Genomic DNA, 20,121 nt, shown 5'->3' with positions numbered 1-20,121 from the left:
ATTTTTCAGTTTATAAATTTTTTTTAATTTCAATATTATGATATTTAACTGTGTTTATTTTAATATTGGATGGTGATTACTACTGTTAATAAAGAATACCAATTTAAATCTAGTAAATCGCAACTCAAAATACATAATAATTATTATCGTTATCAAAATGATCAATAAGCAAAATATATTTATTTAGTCAATATATTTCGTAGAGAATATAAATAAACGCACATTTTCAAATTTAAAAATGGGTAGAGTATAAATTATAATGTAGCTGCTGCGATTTTTGGAAACATTTTTTAATTTTTTTGTAGGCGTTCAAAAATAAAGCCCTTCCTTAGTTAACTTGTACGAATACTTAATACATCATATATCACATGTTCTAAAATACAAAGCTCATTCTTGAGCCGAATGAAAGGGGCGGCATTTACTGCAAAATAGAGATAAAAAACTCATTTGCAGCCTGTACCAAATATCATACTTAAAACATTCTTGAAAACAATTTGTAGAAGTGTACAAATATCTCTGCCAGTTACTTGTTTCGGCTTTCCAAAAATAAAGAAAAATAAAAGAACTGACATTTAGTACAAATGTAGAATTCACTTCCTTCAAAATATTTCGGAAGCTTTAGTTGCTCACATTAAGTTATTATCTAGTTGTAAATATTGAAATAATCTATCTTAAAACGCATATGATTTTTATCTTAACGTAATATAAATATAAAGTAAATGCAATTAATTGTTTTTCCGTAATAAAATTTTGATCGATACCTAGCAGACTTTTAATTTTTGTAATTTTTTGTACAATTCAGTCATAGCATATATATCGATGAAATGCATACTATCGTACTTAATAACTTATATGATTTTTTCGATCTAAAAAAAAAACAGAATAAACCAAATATGTTCGAATATAATCAAGATTAAAGATGTACTTTAATTAGTACATTATTTTACTTTATAACTCCTTGAGAATTCCGACAATACCTTAAATATCTATATTTAATTTATATCTACACGCGTGCTTTTACTTATATAATATATATGACCACATAAGACAAATAGCAGATTTTCAATCTGCAAGTCTAGAAAACCCAATGGAATAATGAAGCGATAAAAAAATTTAAGTATCGTGAATCAAACGGGAAATAAAAAAGGCTTTTTTATATTATAAATCACTTCGTCAATTAGAATCGAAGGTTAGGTTTAGTTAGGGGAAATAATCTTGTGAAAAAACCAAGAAGGTTTCCATAAAATCTTTTGGTTATGGTTTGAGATTTTGTTTTTAGTTATGTGGGGATTCATAACGAAATAATTAGTGCAAATGGGTGCCATCTTTTTTCTATATAATGTCTTCTTGTCGGAATATATATACCGGAAACAACGCGATGAAATTAAAATATGCGGCATGTTTTGTTGCTCGAGTTGGCACTTGATAGAGTAGTTGTTTGTAGGTTCTTTGCACCGTAGCCCAAAACGAATCGTTTGCGAATTGAAATTGGGATGCTTGAAATGATAAAGATCAGGTCAGCAGCGTTATTGATCACATAATGGAACGCACATTCTTGTCAGCAGTTTGACGTATTCTCGCCGTCGAGTGTACAAGCCACACTTTCAAGTTTGCTCGACAGATGCATCTTTTTACAATTTGGATCCGAATCCAGAGCGTCCATGATCTGAAAGAAAACGTTTTGTCAATAAAATCGAACCAAATGCAATCAATACCACCAATTCCAATGGCTCACCTGTTCTCTGTACTTAGTTATATAAATGTAGAGCTCTTTCAGTGCGGAAATTGTGTCAAATTCTTCATTCTGTTGTACGGACAATTGCTGCATGGCCGTGCTCATTTCCTGGTCACTGATTTGGGGTAGCCTTGCCACATCCCGGTAAAATTCCTTAACCATTGTTCTATAGTTCGGAATATCCTGTTCAAATAAAGCGAATCAGAATTTGTATCCAGTTATGCAGCTAAGAGAATAATTGTACTTACTTTTGCAAACAGCAGTTTGTTGGATGGTGAGTCCTTGCCCAGTCGATGCTCTGCTGTCGAACAGGCGTCCATAAAAGTCTGCGCTATGACACTCAGGCAAGAATCCACAGAGTAGGTTTTGTTAACATCGAATATGAAATCTGGATTCTTAATAAAGTTAACCCAAAATCTTAGCGGCAAACTGTTCGACTTCCAGGCATGCAATATGTCCGTTTCGGCAATATTATGACGTCTGGCCGCCTCGTCGAGCAGATCAAAGAGCCATTTAACTGCCGGCGGCAGCTCCTCATTCACGGTCAGTATTATAGAGAAGAAATCATCGACGAATTTCTGAATTGTGCCCTTTGTGGCCAGCAGGCGAGTTAAATATACCTCAGGTATGGTCTTATTGACCCGCTCGCTGCCGTTGCCAATGCAATGGGTGACGCCTTGCACCGGAGCTATCACTCCGGACATTGCAGAGTTTTTGATATTCATATAGTGATCGGGTATTATGGGCTTGACCAAATGATAAAGTCTCGGCTGCTGCAGACCGGATTCAATATCGTTGTTGATTATAATGTGACTCTGTGAGTTGTTGATGTAGTAAACTAGAAGGAAGAAACCGTAATGAGGAAGATTTACGCTTGAGATTTGGGATAACTTACAATTGTGGTAAGGCGCCTGTTGCTTACTGTAAGGCATATTGTAGCTATCGTTTTGTCTGGCTATGAGAGACATCACGGCCGACTCCTTGACACCGTAATGGGACAACGTATTGAGGCGCTTCCAGCCGTTAATGGTTTTCGTAGTCAGATCCTCGTCCTGCAGGGTTAAATGACCGCCGCGACCGTGACGCCACTCGAGGTCCACTTCGTGCACGGATGGCCGCATCGAGAATGGCGTATTTTTGAAAATTGCATCAAGAATCTTCAGTTTGACTTGGGATATTGTGTCCCAGTCATTGACGCGACACTGAACCTTTTCGTCCAGGTCATCTTGCAGGATGTGCAATATGACAACGGAATGTGTGACCTGTTCGTGCAGCAGACGTTCCTCCGAGAGCGAATATCGAGCATCGTGCGTTATGGCATCGACGAGACCCTTTTCAACCTGATGCTTAATGGCCTTGAACAACAGAAAGAGACTGGAACCGGCATATTCTTTGAGATAATCGTACATACAAATCGCCAAATAGTTAGTTAACATTTTCTCAACCACGCTCTCGGTGCGGCGCAGCATCAACTGCGGATGTTTGCTGGCCAGCGACTTCTCGATGAGACGCAACAAAAGGCATTTCAATATCTCCGTGGCATACTCCATTTTGTTCATAAGCACTATCATCAGCAGGGAGGCCACATTGACCCGATCGCGTATCGAAAAGGAGGATCGCTGCGCCTCCAGCGTCTCAATAAAGGTTAAGAGGAAATATTTATTGCTGACCAGCTGCTCGAATTGCATCATGGCCGTATCGTAATTTGTGTGCTGGCTATTGCCGCGCATTTTCGGCGAGTTCAGGATGGGGTGATCTGATACGCCCGGAAAGAATACCTTCATTATATAATTGACATGATCGAGCGTCGGTATGCCGCTGCTCTCCAAATCCGCCGTCAAATCCGTCATATCCGTTTGCAGTTCGGCGAATGCCTGCTTACATTCGGAGCGCACATTGCTCTCCAACGTGATCATTTGTATCTGTATCCGTTTGTATTCGCGCTCCGCCTGCGTCGACTTCCGCCTAAACATGATCAGCACAACTATCAGAATAATGATTAGACTGGCGACGGTTATAATGATGCCCAGCATGGCATGGGAGAGCGCATAGGGTTTGTTTAAATCATATTTCAGATAACCAATAACAAAGCGCAAATTGCGTCCAACCTTGACAACGACCAGCGGCAAATCCGTCGACTGATCGACGCCATTCTCATCGGTCGCGGATGGCTGCTGTTCTGGCGGAATGCATAGCAGCTGGGTAAGAGCCAGGCTCGTTATATTGCACTGGGCAGTGCCGATGGTTACATTCACATCGTACTCATCGGCCGCCAAATTGAGGAGCTCGCCCTCGATGACCAAAGTATCGCCCTTATAGAGCTTAATGCCATTGTTGGGAAACGGCAGATACTTGGGATCGGTCAGATAGACAATTGTGCTCCTGATGTCATGAAAATACTTGTTCAAGTCGCGCACCAACTGCACATTGTCCATGACAAAGCTGAGCTGCAAATTGAGCTGCGTCTCATGGACCTTAACAAAGGCAGCCACATCCATGCTGTTACTGGCGAAGTAACTGGAGGCCGTCGAGCCCGTTGCGTAGATGTTGAAGCTGTCATTAAACAGGACATTACGCTTGCGCTTGGATTTATCTTTTCTCTGTTCCGATTTGGAGCTGGTTTCAATCGCCGTTTTGAGCAACTCGAACTTTAGATTGACCGGCGGCGACGGGCACTCCATTTGGCTGGAATTGATCACAGTGCAGGAAGTTTTGTTCACGCGTTCGTTATCAAAGAACACCTCCAGCTCCGGGTTTTGTATGGAGTCCAGATACATGCCATGCACGGTTAGAATGCGACCGCCACTGACAAAGCTGCGGAGCGGCTTGATTTGCATTATACGCGGATCTTGTGTGTAGTTAAAGATGGAGCACGGCGGCGGCGGCATATTGTAATATGCCCCGTAATAGCTGCGCGATGTGCTTATCAGCTGCTGCTGGCCAAAGTCGGGATTCTTGCACGTGAAGGTACGATTGGCGCCATCCACAACCAGGCGCAGAGATCGTATTGGCTCCGGCTGTGTCGCTTCGGACGTTATGCACGACAGGCGAGAGGACGAGGCCTGAGTCACATTGATATGGCACTCGTATTCGTCGAGGAACGCCCGAATGCTGGAGCCGATGTTCAGGTATTTGCCCAACAAGGACAATTGTGTGCCGCCAGATTTGGGTCCAACTGTGGGATACAGGCCGGTCAACTGTACATCTTTAAAGTGAAACTGTACACTCGACTCCGTGTAGCCGGCATCATTGGCCACCTTGATGGGCGCCGACATCTCGTGCAGCGCTGCACCCGTGCGGCACTCGATCTTGACAGATATCTGATAGTTGACCAGGTCGCATGGCACGGTGCCAATCGAGATCTTGCCGCGCACATCCTCCTCGCGTATGCCCAAATTGCTGCCCTCTATGGTCACCAGAGTGCCGCCCTCGATCGGCCCGGACAGGGGCTTAATGATGTCGATCCGCGGACGGGGACACTCGTTCTGCAGCGAGAGAGCCGAACCCAGCGTGGCCGTATCATAGCCATGCCCAACCGATCCCGCACACGTTTCATTGTAGACACACGAACTGCCGCACCAGGCGCACTGGTACTTGGGATCCCGTGTGACGCACAGGCTGCAATCGGCGTGCTCGCGATGCGAGCCAAGTACATCGCACTTGTACAATATGACCGTGGCGGTGTCGACATAGTGCTGGCGATTCCATGTGATCTCCACCTTGGCCTCGTACTCGTGCGTGTTCGTCTCGTAGAAGTACGGAGTCTTCTCGCACACGACGATCTTGTTTGATTCAATGTGTGCCGGCAAAAGCATTTGGGCTGCCTCGATTTGAATTGTGCACAAATAGCCGGCGTGAGCGCTCTTTGGCTTTGGCAGATTCTCGATCTCCAAACGTATCTCCTTAGGTACACGAACCGGCAGCAATATTGGTTGGCGACTGCGCTTCAAATGCGGACACTGGCCCTCTGCGCTGATGGCATTCTCCATGTTGCGGCATTGCTCCGATTTGTGGACGCATTTGTTGTCGAATATGCACCAGTTGCAGCCCCACGAACTGCGCACGCACGACTGGCAGTTGGCGTGATGCGAGCAGTCGAAGAAGGCAAAGGAGCGCGAGACAAAGTCCTTGTTGGTCTCCGAGCTGCGTACCGAGAGCGGCACCAATATGTGATCCATGTTGGCCGCAATGCTCGGCCTCTGATCGATTGGCGGCGTGGCGCAGGCCAAGCCATGCTCCAGTATTTCGGCATCGATTGGCGTCGAGTTACCGAACACACAACGATACTTGGCATTGAACGGCTCGGGCAGTGTGCGTATAACCAACTGCACCTGGGTCAGCTCCGCGATGGGTATTTTGTCCGGCACAATAGATTCGAAATCGATGCACTGCTGCCCGCTGCCCAGCGATAGCCAGCGGGATGCAGACGTATCCCGCTGGCAGGTGGAGCGCACCGTGCAGCGCTTCTCTAATGAGCACCAGCCACAGAAGGGATCACGCGACTCCAGACAGGCTGAGCAATTTGAATAGACAGAGCAATGTTCGATGCGCAATTTGGTTATTTTACGCGTCGACAAAACGTAAAGAAAGTCCTTTTTGGGCGACATCATTGTGTTGGGCAGAATGGGACTGCCGGCGTCCACGGCGATTTCCTCGTATTCGCCGGGCTTCTGACCGGATAATAACACCTTCTTGATGGTGCCCGCTTCGGTGCCAAGGAACGCCAGCGAATGCTGTTGATCGGTTGTTGTTGTCGCTGTCACCGAGGTGACGGACACATTATCAAAATGGAATAAGGCATGCGCCGATATTGGAGCAACTCCGCTTATTTTCAGTCCCACATTACAAAAGTTGTAGATATTTCCCAAGGAGCCGACAATCGGGCATCTGCCATCATTTATGGTGCCTGATATATAGCCCAGATTTCGATCCTTGATCGTGCCATTGAAACACATGTGTATATTCTCGATGAACACATCCTCAATGTCCTTGAGACTATATATGCACATGGCCGACTTATTCTCAGGCTGGTCGCTAATCTCCTTCGATGGCGAAAAAACCGTGACCAGCACATGATCGTCTCGCTTGATGCCCATTTGATAGGCCAGCTTTTGGCTGGCGTGCGTAATCTTGGCATCGCGCAATATATTGTAGTCGATGTGATCGTCTGTGGCTGTGCACTGTATGGTTATTTCCGTATAGCTGTCATAGTTGGGATCCGTAATGCAGATGCGTGCCAGACGCGTCACATAGCCGGCCTCTTCGGCCAGGTGCGACTTCTTCTGCACGAGCACAAAGTATGCGTACTCTGACGAATTGAATCCGTAGACGTAATCAACTAAAAAGTGATCACGATACTTAACATCTATGTTAATAATCGACTGCTGTATTGAGAATTCAGCATAGTTTAGATCGTCGAGACGGCGCGACGAAATCGCGGGCACATCATGTCGATAGTCACCCACGTTGGTGAACGTTGTTCCCACATAGAGTATATCCTCCTCTTTCCACGAATAACGCGCGGGCCCAACGAACGCATACGTGGAAGCATATTCGTCATTCGCGGCCAATGGCACGGCCACAAATTGCGGTGCCGCCGGAAATCGCAAAAGATTGTAAATCTCACAAGCACCTGCCGAAAGAAAAAGGTTCATAAATAAAACTTCTATAAAAGTTTACCTGGATGAGAGTACGGTTTATTTTTGTGGGGCTCATGGATATAAATCTGCAAATCAAAAATTCTCTAATCGGACGGGCCGGTAATCAAAAGCATTTGCTTTATATACTTGCCATCTGGGCAATATATACAAATTCCTTATATAATCACTTCGAGAGTTATGTACAATTTTTAAGGAATGGGCGGAGGAATCCGAAGAGTACGAAATTTGGTACGTTTAGTTTTCTTGAGCTCCGAAATATACCCAAAAACAAGATCTTTATATCGGATCGGAAACGGATCATGGTTACACATATAGGAAGAGATTCATTTTAGTCTGTAGTTCTTACTGTATCTGAGATCGGACGGACAAGGCAGCTCTAGGGGATCATGGATCGGGGATCGGGGATGGCTCCGCCTGCTCATTACATTCTTTACCACTTTGAATCGGTTCAAGGCACAAAAAAATGTATTCTATTGTTCATACCTTGTCGGATGCTACCACATGAGATGAGAATGCCGTCGTTATGAGCATAGCTAACTACCAATATCTTGTTGAAGTTATTGACCAGCGCTGTTTCCACATCCTCCGGACAGCCGCCGGCGTGGCATTGCGGTGCATCGTGCTTGGGGCCAGTGACTGCCTCCGAGAGAACACGCAGATTTTCATTTAGCTTTAGTATCTTGTTTGTCGCGCCCGCATACAGTACGTTGTGCGTATAATCAAAGGTGAGATGCGTAAAATAGTTTTTCGATTGACTATTGGAGCCAATTCCCAATCCGTTGGCAGCGTTCGTCTGATTGCCAAAGTTAGCCTCCGTCGATGTTGAGGTGGAGCCGCCGCCGCCTGCGTCAATTGTTCCACCAGCCACGCCGCCGGCAATGGGTGGAAGAGCGAACTGAGCAACTATATCACTTGATGGGAACTGCTTGTTGTTCACTTCCAGATGCGGATGCAGATGGGTATTTGCGTGCTCAACTTTGACGCAATCCACTGCGGAATGCAGTTGCAATAATAGAAAAAAGGCATCCAAAATGTATATGGCGCCATGCTGGCAGAAGATTTGTTGCAACATCCTATATATGCGAGTCCTCCGACCACTAATTTATATGTATAGTAAATTCAAAATGGTGTTTTTTTCATAGGGAGTTGAGGCGGAGCAAAGGCGCTTTGCTATTTTAACAATGGTACAGCCAGCTTTACCAATGCTTCTTGAATCACATTCTATTATACACTGTTAGTTGAATATGGTTTAGAATTACATTGCGGTAACAACAAAATATTTTGTCAATCAACTAAAAAGAATTCTCCGTACACTACTTCCAACACGCACACACATACACATATTGTGGAAAAAAGTGTATACTTTCATAATAGAGCTGTCAAACCATCCACTACTATCGATGATTAAAACCGATTATTGCGATAACATATATGACATCTCTGATGTACTATCGATAAGCCTGTATAATCAATACATGTTTCTCTTTCTGTTAGCAGACCGGTGGTCGGTCATATATAGTGATATCTTCGATTTTTATGTTAAAATACACTCAGATAAATGGACATACATTCATGTGTAAGACGCTCTAAACTGATATTTATAAGCGAATATTTAAAATAATTTTAAATGATATTCCGTATTGTAAGGCAAATTATCATATGTGGTTTTGCCATATTTTTCATTAATAAGTTGACTGTTTTTCGTTTCGCTGTTAAATTTGTTCGTGTAACTCAGCTGGGACTGTTAACAATTTCGTTTTGCTCATATTGAATGATCGACAAAAACTTAATTGAAACTATTAATACTATCAACTGCTCAGTTAGAGATAGGTTAATAAATTGATTTTAAGATTATGGAGTATAACAATTGATTTTCGCTCTCGCCAATCAGGTATACATATTATAAATTATGAATTATTCATATGAATCGTCACAATAGTCAAATATTTATTATATCTTTATTTTTATATCGATGTTCAAAAAGTTTCAATTAAAATTGGGAAGACACGTATTGGTAGTTTTTGATTATAACTATCTTAAATAAGAAATGCATCTTCTTGAATTGCTTAAAAAAATGCAATTACAAACATTTCCTTATAAGCATATACATAAATACGTATGTATGTGTTTCTTCGCGGTCGATCGAAAATAAAAAAATAAATAATTCTTATTAAACCTCAATACTCGAAAATATCTGTACCCTGAAGCTGTGTATGTAAGTACATGAGTGTTGCTTGTGTTTATGAATGATAATTAGAAGTATGTCGCGTAGATTTGGTTTTGAAATGAATAAAATCAATTTCTTTGTCCTTTTGTGTAGTCATGTCTGAATATGACCAGTGTGGCCACCTGTCGCTTCAAAAAAGTAGCTAAGTCCAGTGTTTAAAATAAAAACAGTAAAAAGGGTTGATAAATGCGTTTAAAATGTCAACTGTCTGTCCAACGACCTCTGTTAATGGTCTAATTAAGCTGAATTGGCAACTCTGAATATGAATCTTTGAATGATTTATAAAAACTAATGAGCGTAAGTCTTTCCAAATGTTGATATAACCATTATTTAGCATGCTACTGCATCATTTGCAGGTATCGATTCTCTTCCAGTAGAGAGCTCAAGGATGTTGTCATATCGTTGATAATCATATTTGTGCTGGGATGCGGATGCGTCGAGCTGCTCACATCGGCCCAAATCGGATTGGGTTGGTTAATGGCCATTTGAGGATTGCCCATTAACGAACTGTTCGTCTCCATCCAGTTCTGGCAGCTTTGAACATATTCCAGGGTACGCTGATAGGTTTCCGAATGCATTGATGTCATAATGCTCGGATGCTCCGACAAGACCTTAGCCTCCGCCCTTAGGGGCTGAGCAATTAGCTGACCTTCCCCCTCCATGGGCTTCGGCAAGCAGGGATTCTGTGGGGCCTTTGTTAACTGTGCCGGACAACTGACATCCATATTGGCAGTCGGCGACAACTGAGACTGGCTGACGACCCCGCATTGTATCTCGTTGCCGTTATTTACGTTGGGAACAACGACCAAGGGATTAGGATTCGATAGTTCGGGCAGACTGGTCATCGAGGAGTCAATAATCTGTTGTGGCTCGTAGCTGGGCATTGATTGTGGTTGAGTGGGAGTCGGAGCCTGAGCCGGATGCTGGGATGCCTGGGACATGGCCATGGTCGGAGTCGGGTTGGGGATCGGGGCCGGCGCCTGACCTGACGTCACAAACGGTTCATTATTAGATCTTGGTGTACAGTAAACCGTCTGCTGTTGACGATAGAAATGGGTGGCTCCTTCTGCTTCATAGTTTCGCTGAGAGTATGGACTACCCAACGCCGACATTGTATGTCCGGATTGGGGGGACATCAGTTGCACAAGTGGAGATGGACAGTTGGGAGTGTGGGTGGGTGCTGGCGACACCAAAGATTGATAAACCGCATTAGCTGCAAGTGATCCTCCATCATGTATATTGTTGGCTGGCGTAGCTGATGTTCCTCCATCCTTTGATTTCGGCTTCTCGGTTTCCTTAACCAAATTCAGATACTGCAACATCTCATCGGGCAATATAAGCTCCTCGACCTCATCCAAATTGACCTTTTCATTGGGATGATGCTCCCGCGGATTGTCCATGGTTGTCGGTTCACCTGGCCAATCCTTGGTCTGCACGCAAGTGGAAGTTGAAGTAGAAGCCGTCGATGGACACGTTCGATTTCTATTATTGAGATTGACGGAGCTGCGCATGTTCTGGAAGACAGTTGGATTGAACCTTCGGTCCATGCTCTGCTGTGCCATGATGGGCTCCGACTGACGTCTATGCTGGGAGATCGGGTTTTCCTCGTACGCATTGGCAAAGTGCGAATTGAGCGGCGACTGTAGCACGTTTGGAATTGAATAGCGCCCGCCACTTTGCGCCATCTTCTGATTCGGATTCAGATTCTGAAAGTAGGCGCTCGCCTCGCCCGACTGCAAGCGTTGCAAATGCGAGGCAATCAGGTGGGATGACGGCGGGGGAGGCAGGCTGCAGTTGCTGCGCAACCCAGAACCGCCACAGATGCCGCTCGATGTTTGGCACATTAATGGAGCATTCGTTGCGTTGGCCACATTCGACATTTGACTGGAGCGACGAGAACAGCCAGGCGATATTGGATCGTATAAGGATGGAGCGCCTGTTCCCGTATTATATACGGGACAGGGCCTCATTGTCGATATCGTTGACAGCTGCGAGGATTGACTGCTCCTTCGGCTCTGCATGCTGCAGTAGTATGTGCTGGCATTCGAGTTCTGGCTGTCGCGACGCATCGCAGCCACCGCCGCCTGCGAATAGCCCCCCTGCTGGAGCTGAGCTGCCGTGGATCGACTCTGCTGGCCGCCCGGCTGTGACGGCGAGTGCAACTCGGTTAGTCCGGCACAGTTGCCCGGCAAAGGTGGTCCTGGCTGCGGAGATGTAGCTGTTGTGCCCGGCTCCATTTTTAGCTCGGTAATACGCTGGTTGAGCTCTATGATGCCAATGGATCGATTGGTCTCCGGTATATTGGACAGCATCGAATTGCTCGAGTTGATCACCTTAGTCTGTAGGCGACTGCGAAAACGCTGGCGTGCCATGGTGCTAGCACATGCAGCATTTCCATTGCCAATGTTGACCATCGCACGGAGCACAATGGGCAGATCGGCGGCATCGACATCGTCGTCATAGGGCCAGCCCTCGTCGAGGGTCGGCACGGTGGCATTACTCAGATCATCCTGCCTGTAGATGTGCATGAGGCATTCGGAATTCGTGCCAGTACCGCCGTGTCCTGCAGCCAGTTGGCCCGGCGAATTGGCATCCGACTCCGATTTGATGCTCGGACTGGACACACTAGCCGGACACAGTTTGCCTCCATGCAGATCCTCGCTGCACGGACTGGAGTCAATGTGCTGCTCCTGCAGCTGATGCTGCTGCTGCTGCTGGCCACTGTCTCGATCCCTATCCAGACCCGAATTGGCATCATGCAGCGGCAAGCCCTTATGCTTTTTATTGGCATAGAACTCGGCGCCGTGTACGGTTTTCACGTGTTTCCGCAGCGAACTGGGATCCGTGTAACGCTTCGTGCAGCCCGGCGCTTTGCAGATATACGGTTTCTGTTTAAATTGTTCAAATTTGTTAATCCATGTTTTCGAAACTTGATTCAATTTAACATGTGTACAACTCACCTCGTTGCTGTGGGTTCGGTTCTGATGCTTGGCACGATCGCTGGCATTGCTAAAGGCCTTGCTGCAGCCTGGATACTCACAGGTGTACGGCTTTTCCCCTGTATGCGAACGCAGATGGGTTTTCAAGTTCTCCAAACGAGAGTACGCCTTATAGCATCCCTCAAACTGTAACAGTACACATTATTTGTTGTTTCTTCATTATTCTTTTATTGGCTAATTGTATATTTTTATACCCTTGAGCGTCGAAAAGTAGATTCTCGTATGGAAAACTTTTTTTGTTTTTCAAGATATATTGACCAAACTTGGCATATATTAGATTTACTATGCTGCTCATATATATGCAAAACCCTATAAACATCGAAACACTATATCATATAGCTTGCATAGGAAAGATCGGTCGAAAATTAAATTGTTGTATGGAATTTTTTTTTTTTTTTAAGATGTTTTGAGCAAACTCAGCAAACCGATATAATATTCAATAAATTAATATAATGAATATTCGAAATAATTTACCGTGCATTTGTGAGGCTTTTCTCCAGTATGGCGACGCATGTGTACAACAAGCATGTACTGCGCCTTGAATGGCTTTTCACCGCGCGAACAAGCTTCCCAGCGGCAGACGAATGCCTTCTTGTTGCTCTGAATGTGATCGTTGTTGATGTGTTTGACCAGCTCGTCCTGGGTCATGAACTCGACGCTACAGTTGCGCCAATGGCAATTGGTCTCGATGAAGTCACCTGGCTCATCTTTAATGTCCGTTGTGTCCGCCGTGGCACAGTCGTATTCGTTGAACTGATGACCATCTGGATGACTATCGTCGTGGTGGCTGAGTACCCGATGCCCCCCACCCAAGGCCTTGTTCCGTTGCCGCCGCTCCAAGAGATTCGCCGATGCGCTGTCTGCTTCAACTTGGGCAACGCTTTCCGATGTCGACGACGGTTGCTCGATGGGCTTGGCTCGATGGGCATCGTCGTAGTTCTTTAATTGATTTACAATGTTACGGTAAATTTTCTAGTATTCGATTATAACAGCCCTGCATCGACATAACTTTCATTTTTCGAATACTCAAACATGTTGTGCTCGATCTGTTCGAGCTCGAACCTCGATCGGCTCGATTCGGGTCGATCGAGCAAATAAGTTCGAGTTGATTGGACTCACTTCTCAAAAGTTATAGAGTCTATCGGATTTTGGTACAATACGAGTAGAATTAACCGACGCAGGGCTTTAGCGTAAGAGTTGCGGTTTCTCACCTTGTTCGAGCTGATGATGGGTTTGATCGCAGACTCATCTGCAGCTGTGCTAAGCAACGTGGATGTTGGCGTCGAGGTCTGGCTGGCGTTGCCCAGCGCCAATTCCTTGGCATTGGATTTAATAGAGACCTCGGTCAGGCTGAGGGCCGCAGCGCTGGCGGCTGCCGCATGGCTCATGGAATAGCTGGCAGCTGCAGCCGCCTGCATCGGATGCAGCAGTCCGGCGCTGGCGCGCAGCAGATGAGCCTGTAGCTGCTGCAGATGGGGCGCCATCGTCGTGTGCGCATGCGCCATCGGACTGATGGCACTGGCAGTGAGATGGCCATAGGAGCCGCTTGCCGCGCTGCTCGCGCGGGAGCCATTCATGATCGTGGCCAGGGAGTTGGGCGAGAAGCGAATCATCGAGTTGATGTCAAACGAGTCGGAGTACGGCGATGAGGATAGCGCCCGTTTCCGGCTAACGCTGGCCCGCATGCTGCCGCCGCCGCCTGGACGCGGACTGCCCAGCCGTCCGTTGCCGTCCAGGCTGAAATGGAAATCGGTGCTGGCCAAAGATCCCGCCGCGGCGGCTGCTGCTGCTGCCACAGCCGCATGATGCAGTTCGCTCAGCGAGCCCATGCCCCGGGCACTTAAATACTCTCCAGAGCCCAGGCCCAGGCCGGCCAGATGAAACGTTGGCGCACAGTTTCCGTATGGATCTGTGTGCGACAATCAATTTGGGTGTCAACTAGCCAAAAAATGCGGACTACTTCTCTTACCGTGATAGGAAGCGTTGGGGCTGGCTCTCTGCAAGGAATAGAACTGTTCCACATAGCTGGGAATTCTGTAGGCCGGATGAAACTCATGCTGTGGCTGTGCCGGTTGCCCAGACACACCATGACTGACATTGTGCCCATGGACATGATGCTGCTGCTGCTGCTGATGATGATGATGATGGTGCAATGTGAGGCCGCCGGCGGCGCTGGAAGCCAAGGTGGAGTCCGCATGCCCTGAGGGGGGCATGGGTGATCCCGGCACTGGCACCGAGCTGCTCACGTCTGTTGTGTGCACCTGGTTGGCGGAAGGCGAACTCGGCAGCACCGAGGCCGAAGCCGCGGCAGCTGCCGCAGCCGCCCGCCTTGACGCCAAAAACTGCAATTCTGTGTAACTGCCATAAATATAAAAAAAATGAAATGAAGAACAAGTAAGAGGTTCTAGTCGGGAGCTCCCGACTAGGGGATACCCTGAACCCTCTTCTTCCAACATCAAATATATATATATATATATATATTTCTATTTTAGAAGCTATATGTCAAGTTTGGTGACTCTAGCTCTTATTATTTACCAAAATTGCCCAAAAAACAGGATATCGATATAGATTTTTATCGATTGCTTGGAAACGAAGTAAGTTATCGATTATCGGAAACAAACTCGATCTGCGCGGGAACTAGGAGCATCTACTCTATTTCAAGTCTCTAGCTCTTATAGGCTCTGAGATCCTGGCGTTCATACATACGGACGGACGGAGATGCTTCCTTCTGCCTGTTACATATATTTGGCTTTCGCACAAATACAATATACCCTTATACCCATTTTTAATGGGTTAGGGTATAAAAAAACATAAGAAATAAATATTTGAATAAATAAAATATGAAGAAGCCTAATAAAATATATGTTTCAATAGTAAATATATAAATCATAAATAAAAGAATAGCAACAAATCGAGCTGCGTTAAATCTGCCTGAGACAACTTTGGCGCACGGGCAATGCCGGTTAATTTCCACTAAAGAGGAATACATTTTTGGAAAAGTGGGAAAACCCCTTCAAACGAATTTGAACAAAGAACTTTGGTGGTAAACAAAAAAGTTTCATACAAACGTTTTTGCGATTTTCCATACTTGCGGGTGGAATTTCCCGAAACCCCGTCTTAACGTGCACATTCATCACATAAGGTAACTACAGTGAAAATTTCAGCTTCCTAGCTCTAACGGTTTGGGCTGTGCGTTGATCACCAAGCAGTCAGTCAGTCAGTCAGTCAGCACAAACAGTTTTATATACAGAGATTATTACTGTGCTCCTCATATATCCGCAAGAGAGATATACATATATGCCCAATAAGAACGCAGAACTGAGTCAATTTGTTTGAACAGGAAAACATGTACAAAATAAAAATAATAACAAGTAAGAGGTTCTAGTCGGGAGCTCCTGACTAGGGAATACCCTGAGCTCTCTTATTCCAACACCAAATGCAGCACGCGCTACGCACTCGTTTGAAGTAATAATGATACATTAAAACAAAAATAAGTTCCATTGACAGGGTTCGAACTCGTAACTGATCGCATTACTTACTGCCAAAAAAAAAAAAAATAGTTTCCCTAGTAGGGCTTGAACTTGCGACAGACCGCAGCACTTGCCACTGCATCTACTCAACAGCCGCACTTATAATTGAGTCTTATTATTAAACGAATTTAAATAGCAGCACAGAAAACAGTCGCAATTGCAATGCTGTTTATGTACGCACATGAATGTGTGTACATGGATACAGAAATTCTTGATTATCGCGTTAGCTGCTCCATCCAATTGCGCAGAAAAACACATAACTTTTGGGTTTTTCTTAACCCATCTCAATAAAATTTTCTACAGTATATCTTATTGTACCATAGAATATTTGTATTCTCAAAAAGTAAATTGTATGTAAATTGTGGCTTAAATTGGTGGGCAATACAAGTTGGATTATTAACTTGATTTACAGCTATGAAGTAGTAGCGCAAAGGTGGTAAAAAGAAAGATACGTAATATATATATACTTTTCTAGAATAAACATATTATTGTTGGTGACTCTAGCTCTTAATATTTACCTGATTTGCTCAAAAACAGGATGTCGATATCGATTTTTATCGATAGCTTGGAAACTGAGTAAGTTATCGATTATCGGAAACAAACAAACTTCTGATATTCTTGCGTTCATACACACGGACGGACAGACAGACGGACATGGCTAGATCGACTTGGCTATTGATGTTGATCAAGAATATATATACTTTATGGCGTCGAAAATTCTTCCTTCTGCCTGTTACATACATTTGCACAAAAACAATTTACCCATTTTCTTTGGGCTCAGGGTATAAAAAAAAACGATTGTTCGTAATACACCGATTTTGAAAATTTGAGAGATTAGAAAATCAACATTTAATACTTGTGCAACAGTTTTGAGTTTCATTTTCAAATATCTGGATATTGATTGAAGACTTGTTTTGCGTAATTCAGCAAAAGTTTAATTTCCGCTTCACCAATTTATAAAATGGGCGAAATATTGTTTGCAATTTTCCTTTTGATCGTTTTCCTGCCTGACTGACTGATTGACTGACCGACTGACTGATTGACTGACTGACTGTTCAACGCACAACCCAAGTGTTAGGAGCTAGACAGCCGAAATTTTTACTATATTTGGCTAGTTTCACCCCAAAGTGTGGAAAAATCGTGAAAAATGGTTGTATGAAACATTTTGTGTACTCAATTTGTGTGATCTTTTCTACACTTATTTGTGTTCCTTGTTGGCAATTGGACTTTTAATAGGTGTGGGCTAGAATTTCGGCGTTAATTTATTTTCCAAGCGTCCCTATAAAAATTCATTTGATAGGTCTTGCAGATCATATATATTCTGAGCGAACTTTTTAGTTTTAAGTTTTCAATAGCTATGAAAAATAAAGCCTTAGAGGTGAAGCCTGTGGCATAATTTTGTGTAAAATATAAGTGCAAGTTTATTCAAGCGTACGGAGAATATATATGGCATAATTTGCGTATTCGATTATAGATTCAAACGTGCTGTCTTATGGCTTATGGCTGGGTACACTATTTACGATAAACAATAAAAATTCGTTTGAGGAGGTTTTCGCCTTCGAATACAAATCAATCAGAGACCTGCGTTATTAACTGCGTATTCACGGGCACTCTATTAAATATACTCTATTCATGACTTGGCGTTATTTTCGACATAAATATATACTCAAAAGGCTTCAATAGAAAATTGTGTAATTGTAAAAAACTTTTTATACCTTTTAGAATATCAGAAACAAAACGAAAAATCGATTTGATTTTCTATTAAATATAAAAAATAAATATTCATTTTAATTGTAATTATATTAAACAGCAAGACTGCGCCGAACAACGCCGGGAAATTTCAGCTTCTATATAGATATAACTGTAGGATATTGCCAGTCTCTTTCTATGTGTCGTTTCGAAGATCTATAAAACAGGTTTGAAAGAGAAACAGCTTAAGAGAAATAAAATGATGCCGAGATCGTGACGCTAACAAAGACATCGACATCGACTTCGTGTCGAGCTGTACCCGCAGCAGCCGACAAAAGGGAGGCTCGAAAGTGAAGCCCTTTATTACGGGCTGGCTTTATATACACGTTTGTATGTGTATCTGAGACCATGCTGAGGTCTTAATTAACTACATTCAAACAAAATGCCAAATAGAAGCAAGCCTTTAGCTTCCATTTTTAAAAGAAAAACCAAAAGAACTTCCTTCTTACAACTCTTTTAAACCTATTCAAATTAAACAGGAAATGCTCCAAAAAATTAATTTTTTAAAACTCTGTCCTCAAAGTAGGGAGGGAAATTGAGGGGTCTAGATCCCTCGCATCGTTTTATAGTCAAATCCCTCTAAAGGATTAAATATAGGAATTTATATTATATATATATAATAATATATAAAAATGTATATATATATTATAATAACTATTTTTGACAGCCAGCAAATCGTAATTTGACATCTGGAATATGAAATAAACATGTACCTAGTTATTATAACGAGGGTTCGAAATTGATACTTCTGGGTTCTGAGGGAGAGTTATCAAGATTCTTAGCTGGGCTGTTTTAATGGATAAACTACTTTACAAACTTAACTTTACAGAGTAAAGTAGGTTGGTATAAGAAGGTTTCGAATCGGTTTAAACCCCTCATTCTATTTTTTTTTTACTATTAACCAAAAAGTATACCGAAATAATTATCCCAACATTTTCGGTTTAAAATTGAAAAATTAAGACGAAAACTTGGGAAACAACAATTTAATTTATCATACCATATTTGGCAGATGCCGATTTGGATAAGCATTAAATTTGGACCAGGTTTACGTATCAAACCTTTGTTTTTCTTTGGATCTTTCAGCCCAGAAACAGAAACGGAACATTAAACAAAAGATTATATAATACTCACGCTAGCGGAAAATACGTTGGTAATGTGTACGCATCCATTTTGGAGAGTGCTGATGTCGATTTGGACTGAAATTGGATTTGGTCACACAGTCTTCTATTTTAAAGCAACTTATACATTTTGTGTTCACAATTGCCGTCGGCGCTGCACCGTTAATTGAATTTTAAAGCAGAATTGATCAATTACGATTTTTTAACATTCACATGTGTATATATGGTATATTTATTGTATACCACGCCAAAAGCGTATGGATAGTTATAGAATTTGTGATTATACAAATTTAAACACACACACCCACACACACACTATGCATACATATGCATGTATATATATGTACGCATGTGTACTGTAAACGGAACTGGCAGCGACTTCATTAGAATTTCATTATTTTTAGCATTTTTACTTCTTGTCTAGGTGTTCGCTTCTGCACGAGGATGTGTCTGCACATTTTAGACAGATGTATGTATTTACATATGTACATATACATAGATCTTTTTCTATGTGTGCTCGTTGATTCACACTGGCGATAGTGTTTAATTGTTCATAGATACATATATGCAGATGCATACATACATACAGATTAATTTATGCATTTAACATAATGTACATAGACATAGGACACTCACACACACGCACCTACACATATGTGTACACGACAGTACAGCACGACATTGAACCGCTCGAGGGCATCAATGAACCACTTAATTTGTACTAACTTTCAGGCAGCAAAAACAAATTATGTGTGACAAAGTCAATAACGGGCGTGTATGGCACGGCGTCTTACTGCCGTGTTTATTCCGAGCGGACTGAGGCAGCAGCAGCTCTTGCAATGCCTCGCTTGCTTTAGCTGGAGCAGCGCACGGTGCTCACGCACACCCATGCCTGGAAACAAAAAACAAACAGATACTGGTACAGATTGAGACACAGACACATACACATACACACACATACAGGCTGATACGACGCCATAGACACAAGTGTATACAGCCACAGGTCACGATCTGCTCTGCCTTTGCCTCTGTTTGCTCACAGCCCTAAGTTGAGAGAAGGCGGGCAGATTGAAGATGGCCATACCGAAACGTCGGCTCTCTTG

The 20,121-nt window shown here is 43.5% G+C and overlaps 2 protein-coding genes across 3 annotated transcripts; both read right to left on the bottom strand.

Annotated features, from left to right (window-relative positions):
• Nucleotides 1-49: 49 nt before the first annotated feature.
• On the bottom strand, nucleotides 50-8,731 carry LOC115766727 (plexin-B). Its single transcript, XM_030710684.1, has 5 exons — nucleotides 7,879-8,731; nucleotides 2,631-7,367; nucleotides 1,984-2,573; nucleotides 1,736-1,918; nucleotides 50-1,666 (listed from the first exon to the last, which is right to left on the bottom strand). The coding sequence occupies exons 1-5, from the start codon at nucleotides 8,465-8,467 to the stop codon at nucleotides 1,559-1,561; spliced, it is 6,207 nt and encodes a 2,068-aa protein (XP_030566544.1). The 5' UTR covers nucleotides 8,468-8,731; the 3' UTR covers nucleotides 50-1,558.
• An 802-nt stretch (nucleotides 8,732-9,533) lies between these two features.
• Nucleotides 9,534-19,546, bottom strand: LOC115766755 (transcriptional activator cubitus interruptus). Of its 2 annotated transcripts, XM_030710733.1 has the most exons (6): nucleotides 19,032-19,546; nucleotides 14,591-14,979; nucleotides 13,833-14,530; nucleotides 13,096-13,560; nucleotides 12,583-12,747; nucleotides 9,534-12,510 (listed from the first exon to the last, which is right to left on the bottom strand). In XM_030710733.1, exons 1-6 carry the CDS (start codon nucleotides 19,067-19,069, stop codon nucleotides 9,961-9,963), a joined length of 4,305 nt encoding a protein of 1,434 aa, XP_030566593.1. In that variant the 5' UTR covers nucleotides 19,070-19,546; the 3' UTR covers nucleotides 9,534-9,960. The 2 variants fall into 2 exon arrangements, with proteins under 2 accessions (XP_030566593.1, XP_030566592.1); XM_030710732.1 differs by having other exon boundaries at nucleotides 9,534-12,747.
• Nucleotides 19,547-20,121: the final 575 nt, after the last annotated feature.

The sequence above is a fragment of the Drosophila novamexicana genome, unplaced genomic scaffold (genome assembly GCF_003285875.2).
Source record: "Drosophila novamexicana strain 15010-1031.04,08,12 unplaced genomic scaffold, DnovRS2.1 tig00001222-arrow-arrow-pilon, whole genome shotgun sequence".
Classification (NCBI taxonomy): Eukaryota; Metazoa; Arthropoda; class Insecta; order Diptera; family Drosophilidae; genus Drosophila; species Drosophila novamexicana.
This window is presented reverse-complemented; position numbering and strand designations above follow the sequence as displayed.

Bases quoted from the DNA above. Each gene is read 5' to 3' on its own strand.
- LOC115766727 (XM_030710684.1), bottom strand. From the start codon at position 8,467: ATGTTGCAACAAATCTTCTGCCAGCATGGCGCCATATACATTTTGGAT. The intron at 2,574-2,630 runs GTAAGTTATCCC...TCTTCCTTCTAG, and splicing joins ACAGGCGCCTTACCACAATT to TTTACTACATCAACAACTCA. The intron at 1,919-1,983 runs GTAAGTACAATT...TTATTTGAACAG, and splicing joins ACAAACTGCTGTTTGCAAAA to GATATTCCGAACTATAGAAC.
- LOC115766755 (XM_030710732.1), bottom strand. From the start codon at position 19,069: ATGGATGCGTACACATTACCAACGTATTTTCCGCTAGC. The intron at 14,980-19,031 runs GTGAGTATTATA...TATTTATGGCAG, and splicing joins CCAACGTATTTTCCGCTAGC to TTACACAGAATTGCAGTTTT. The intron at 13,561-13,832 runs GTGAGAAACCGC...AATCAATTAAAG, and splicing joins CCATCATCAGCTCGAACAAG to AACTACGACGATGCCCATCG.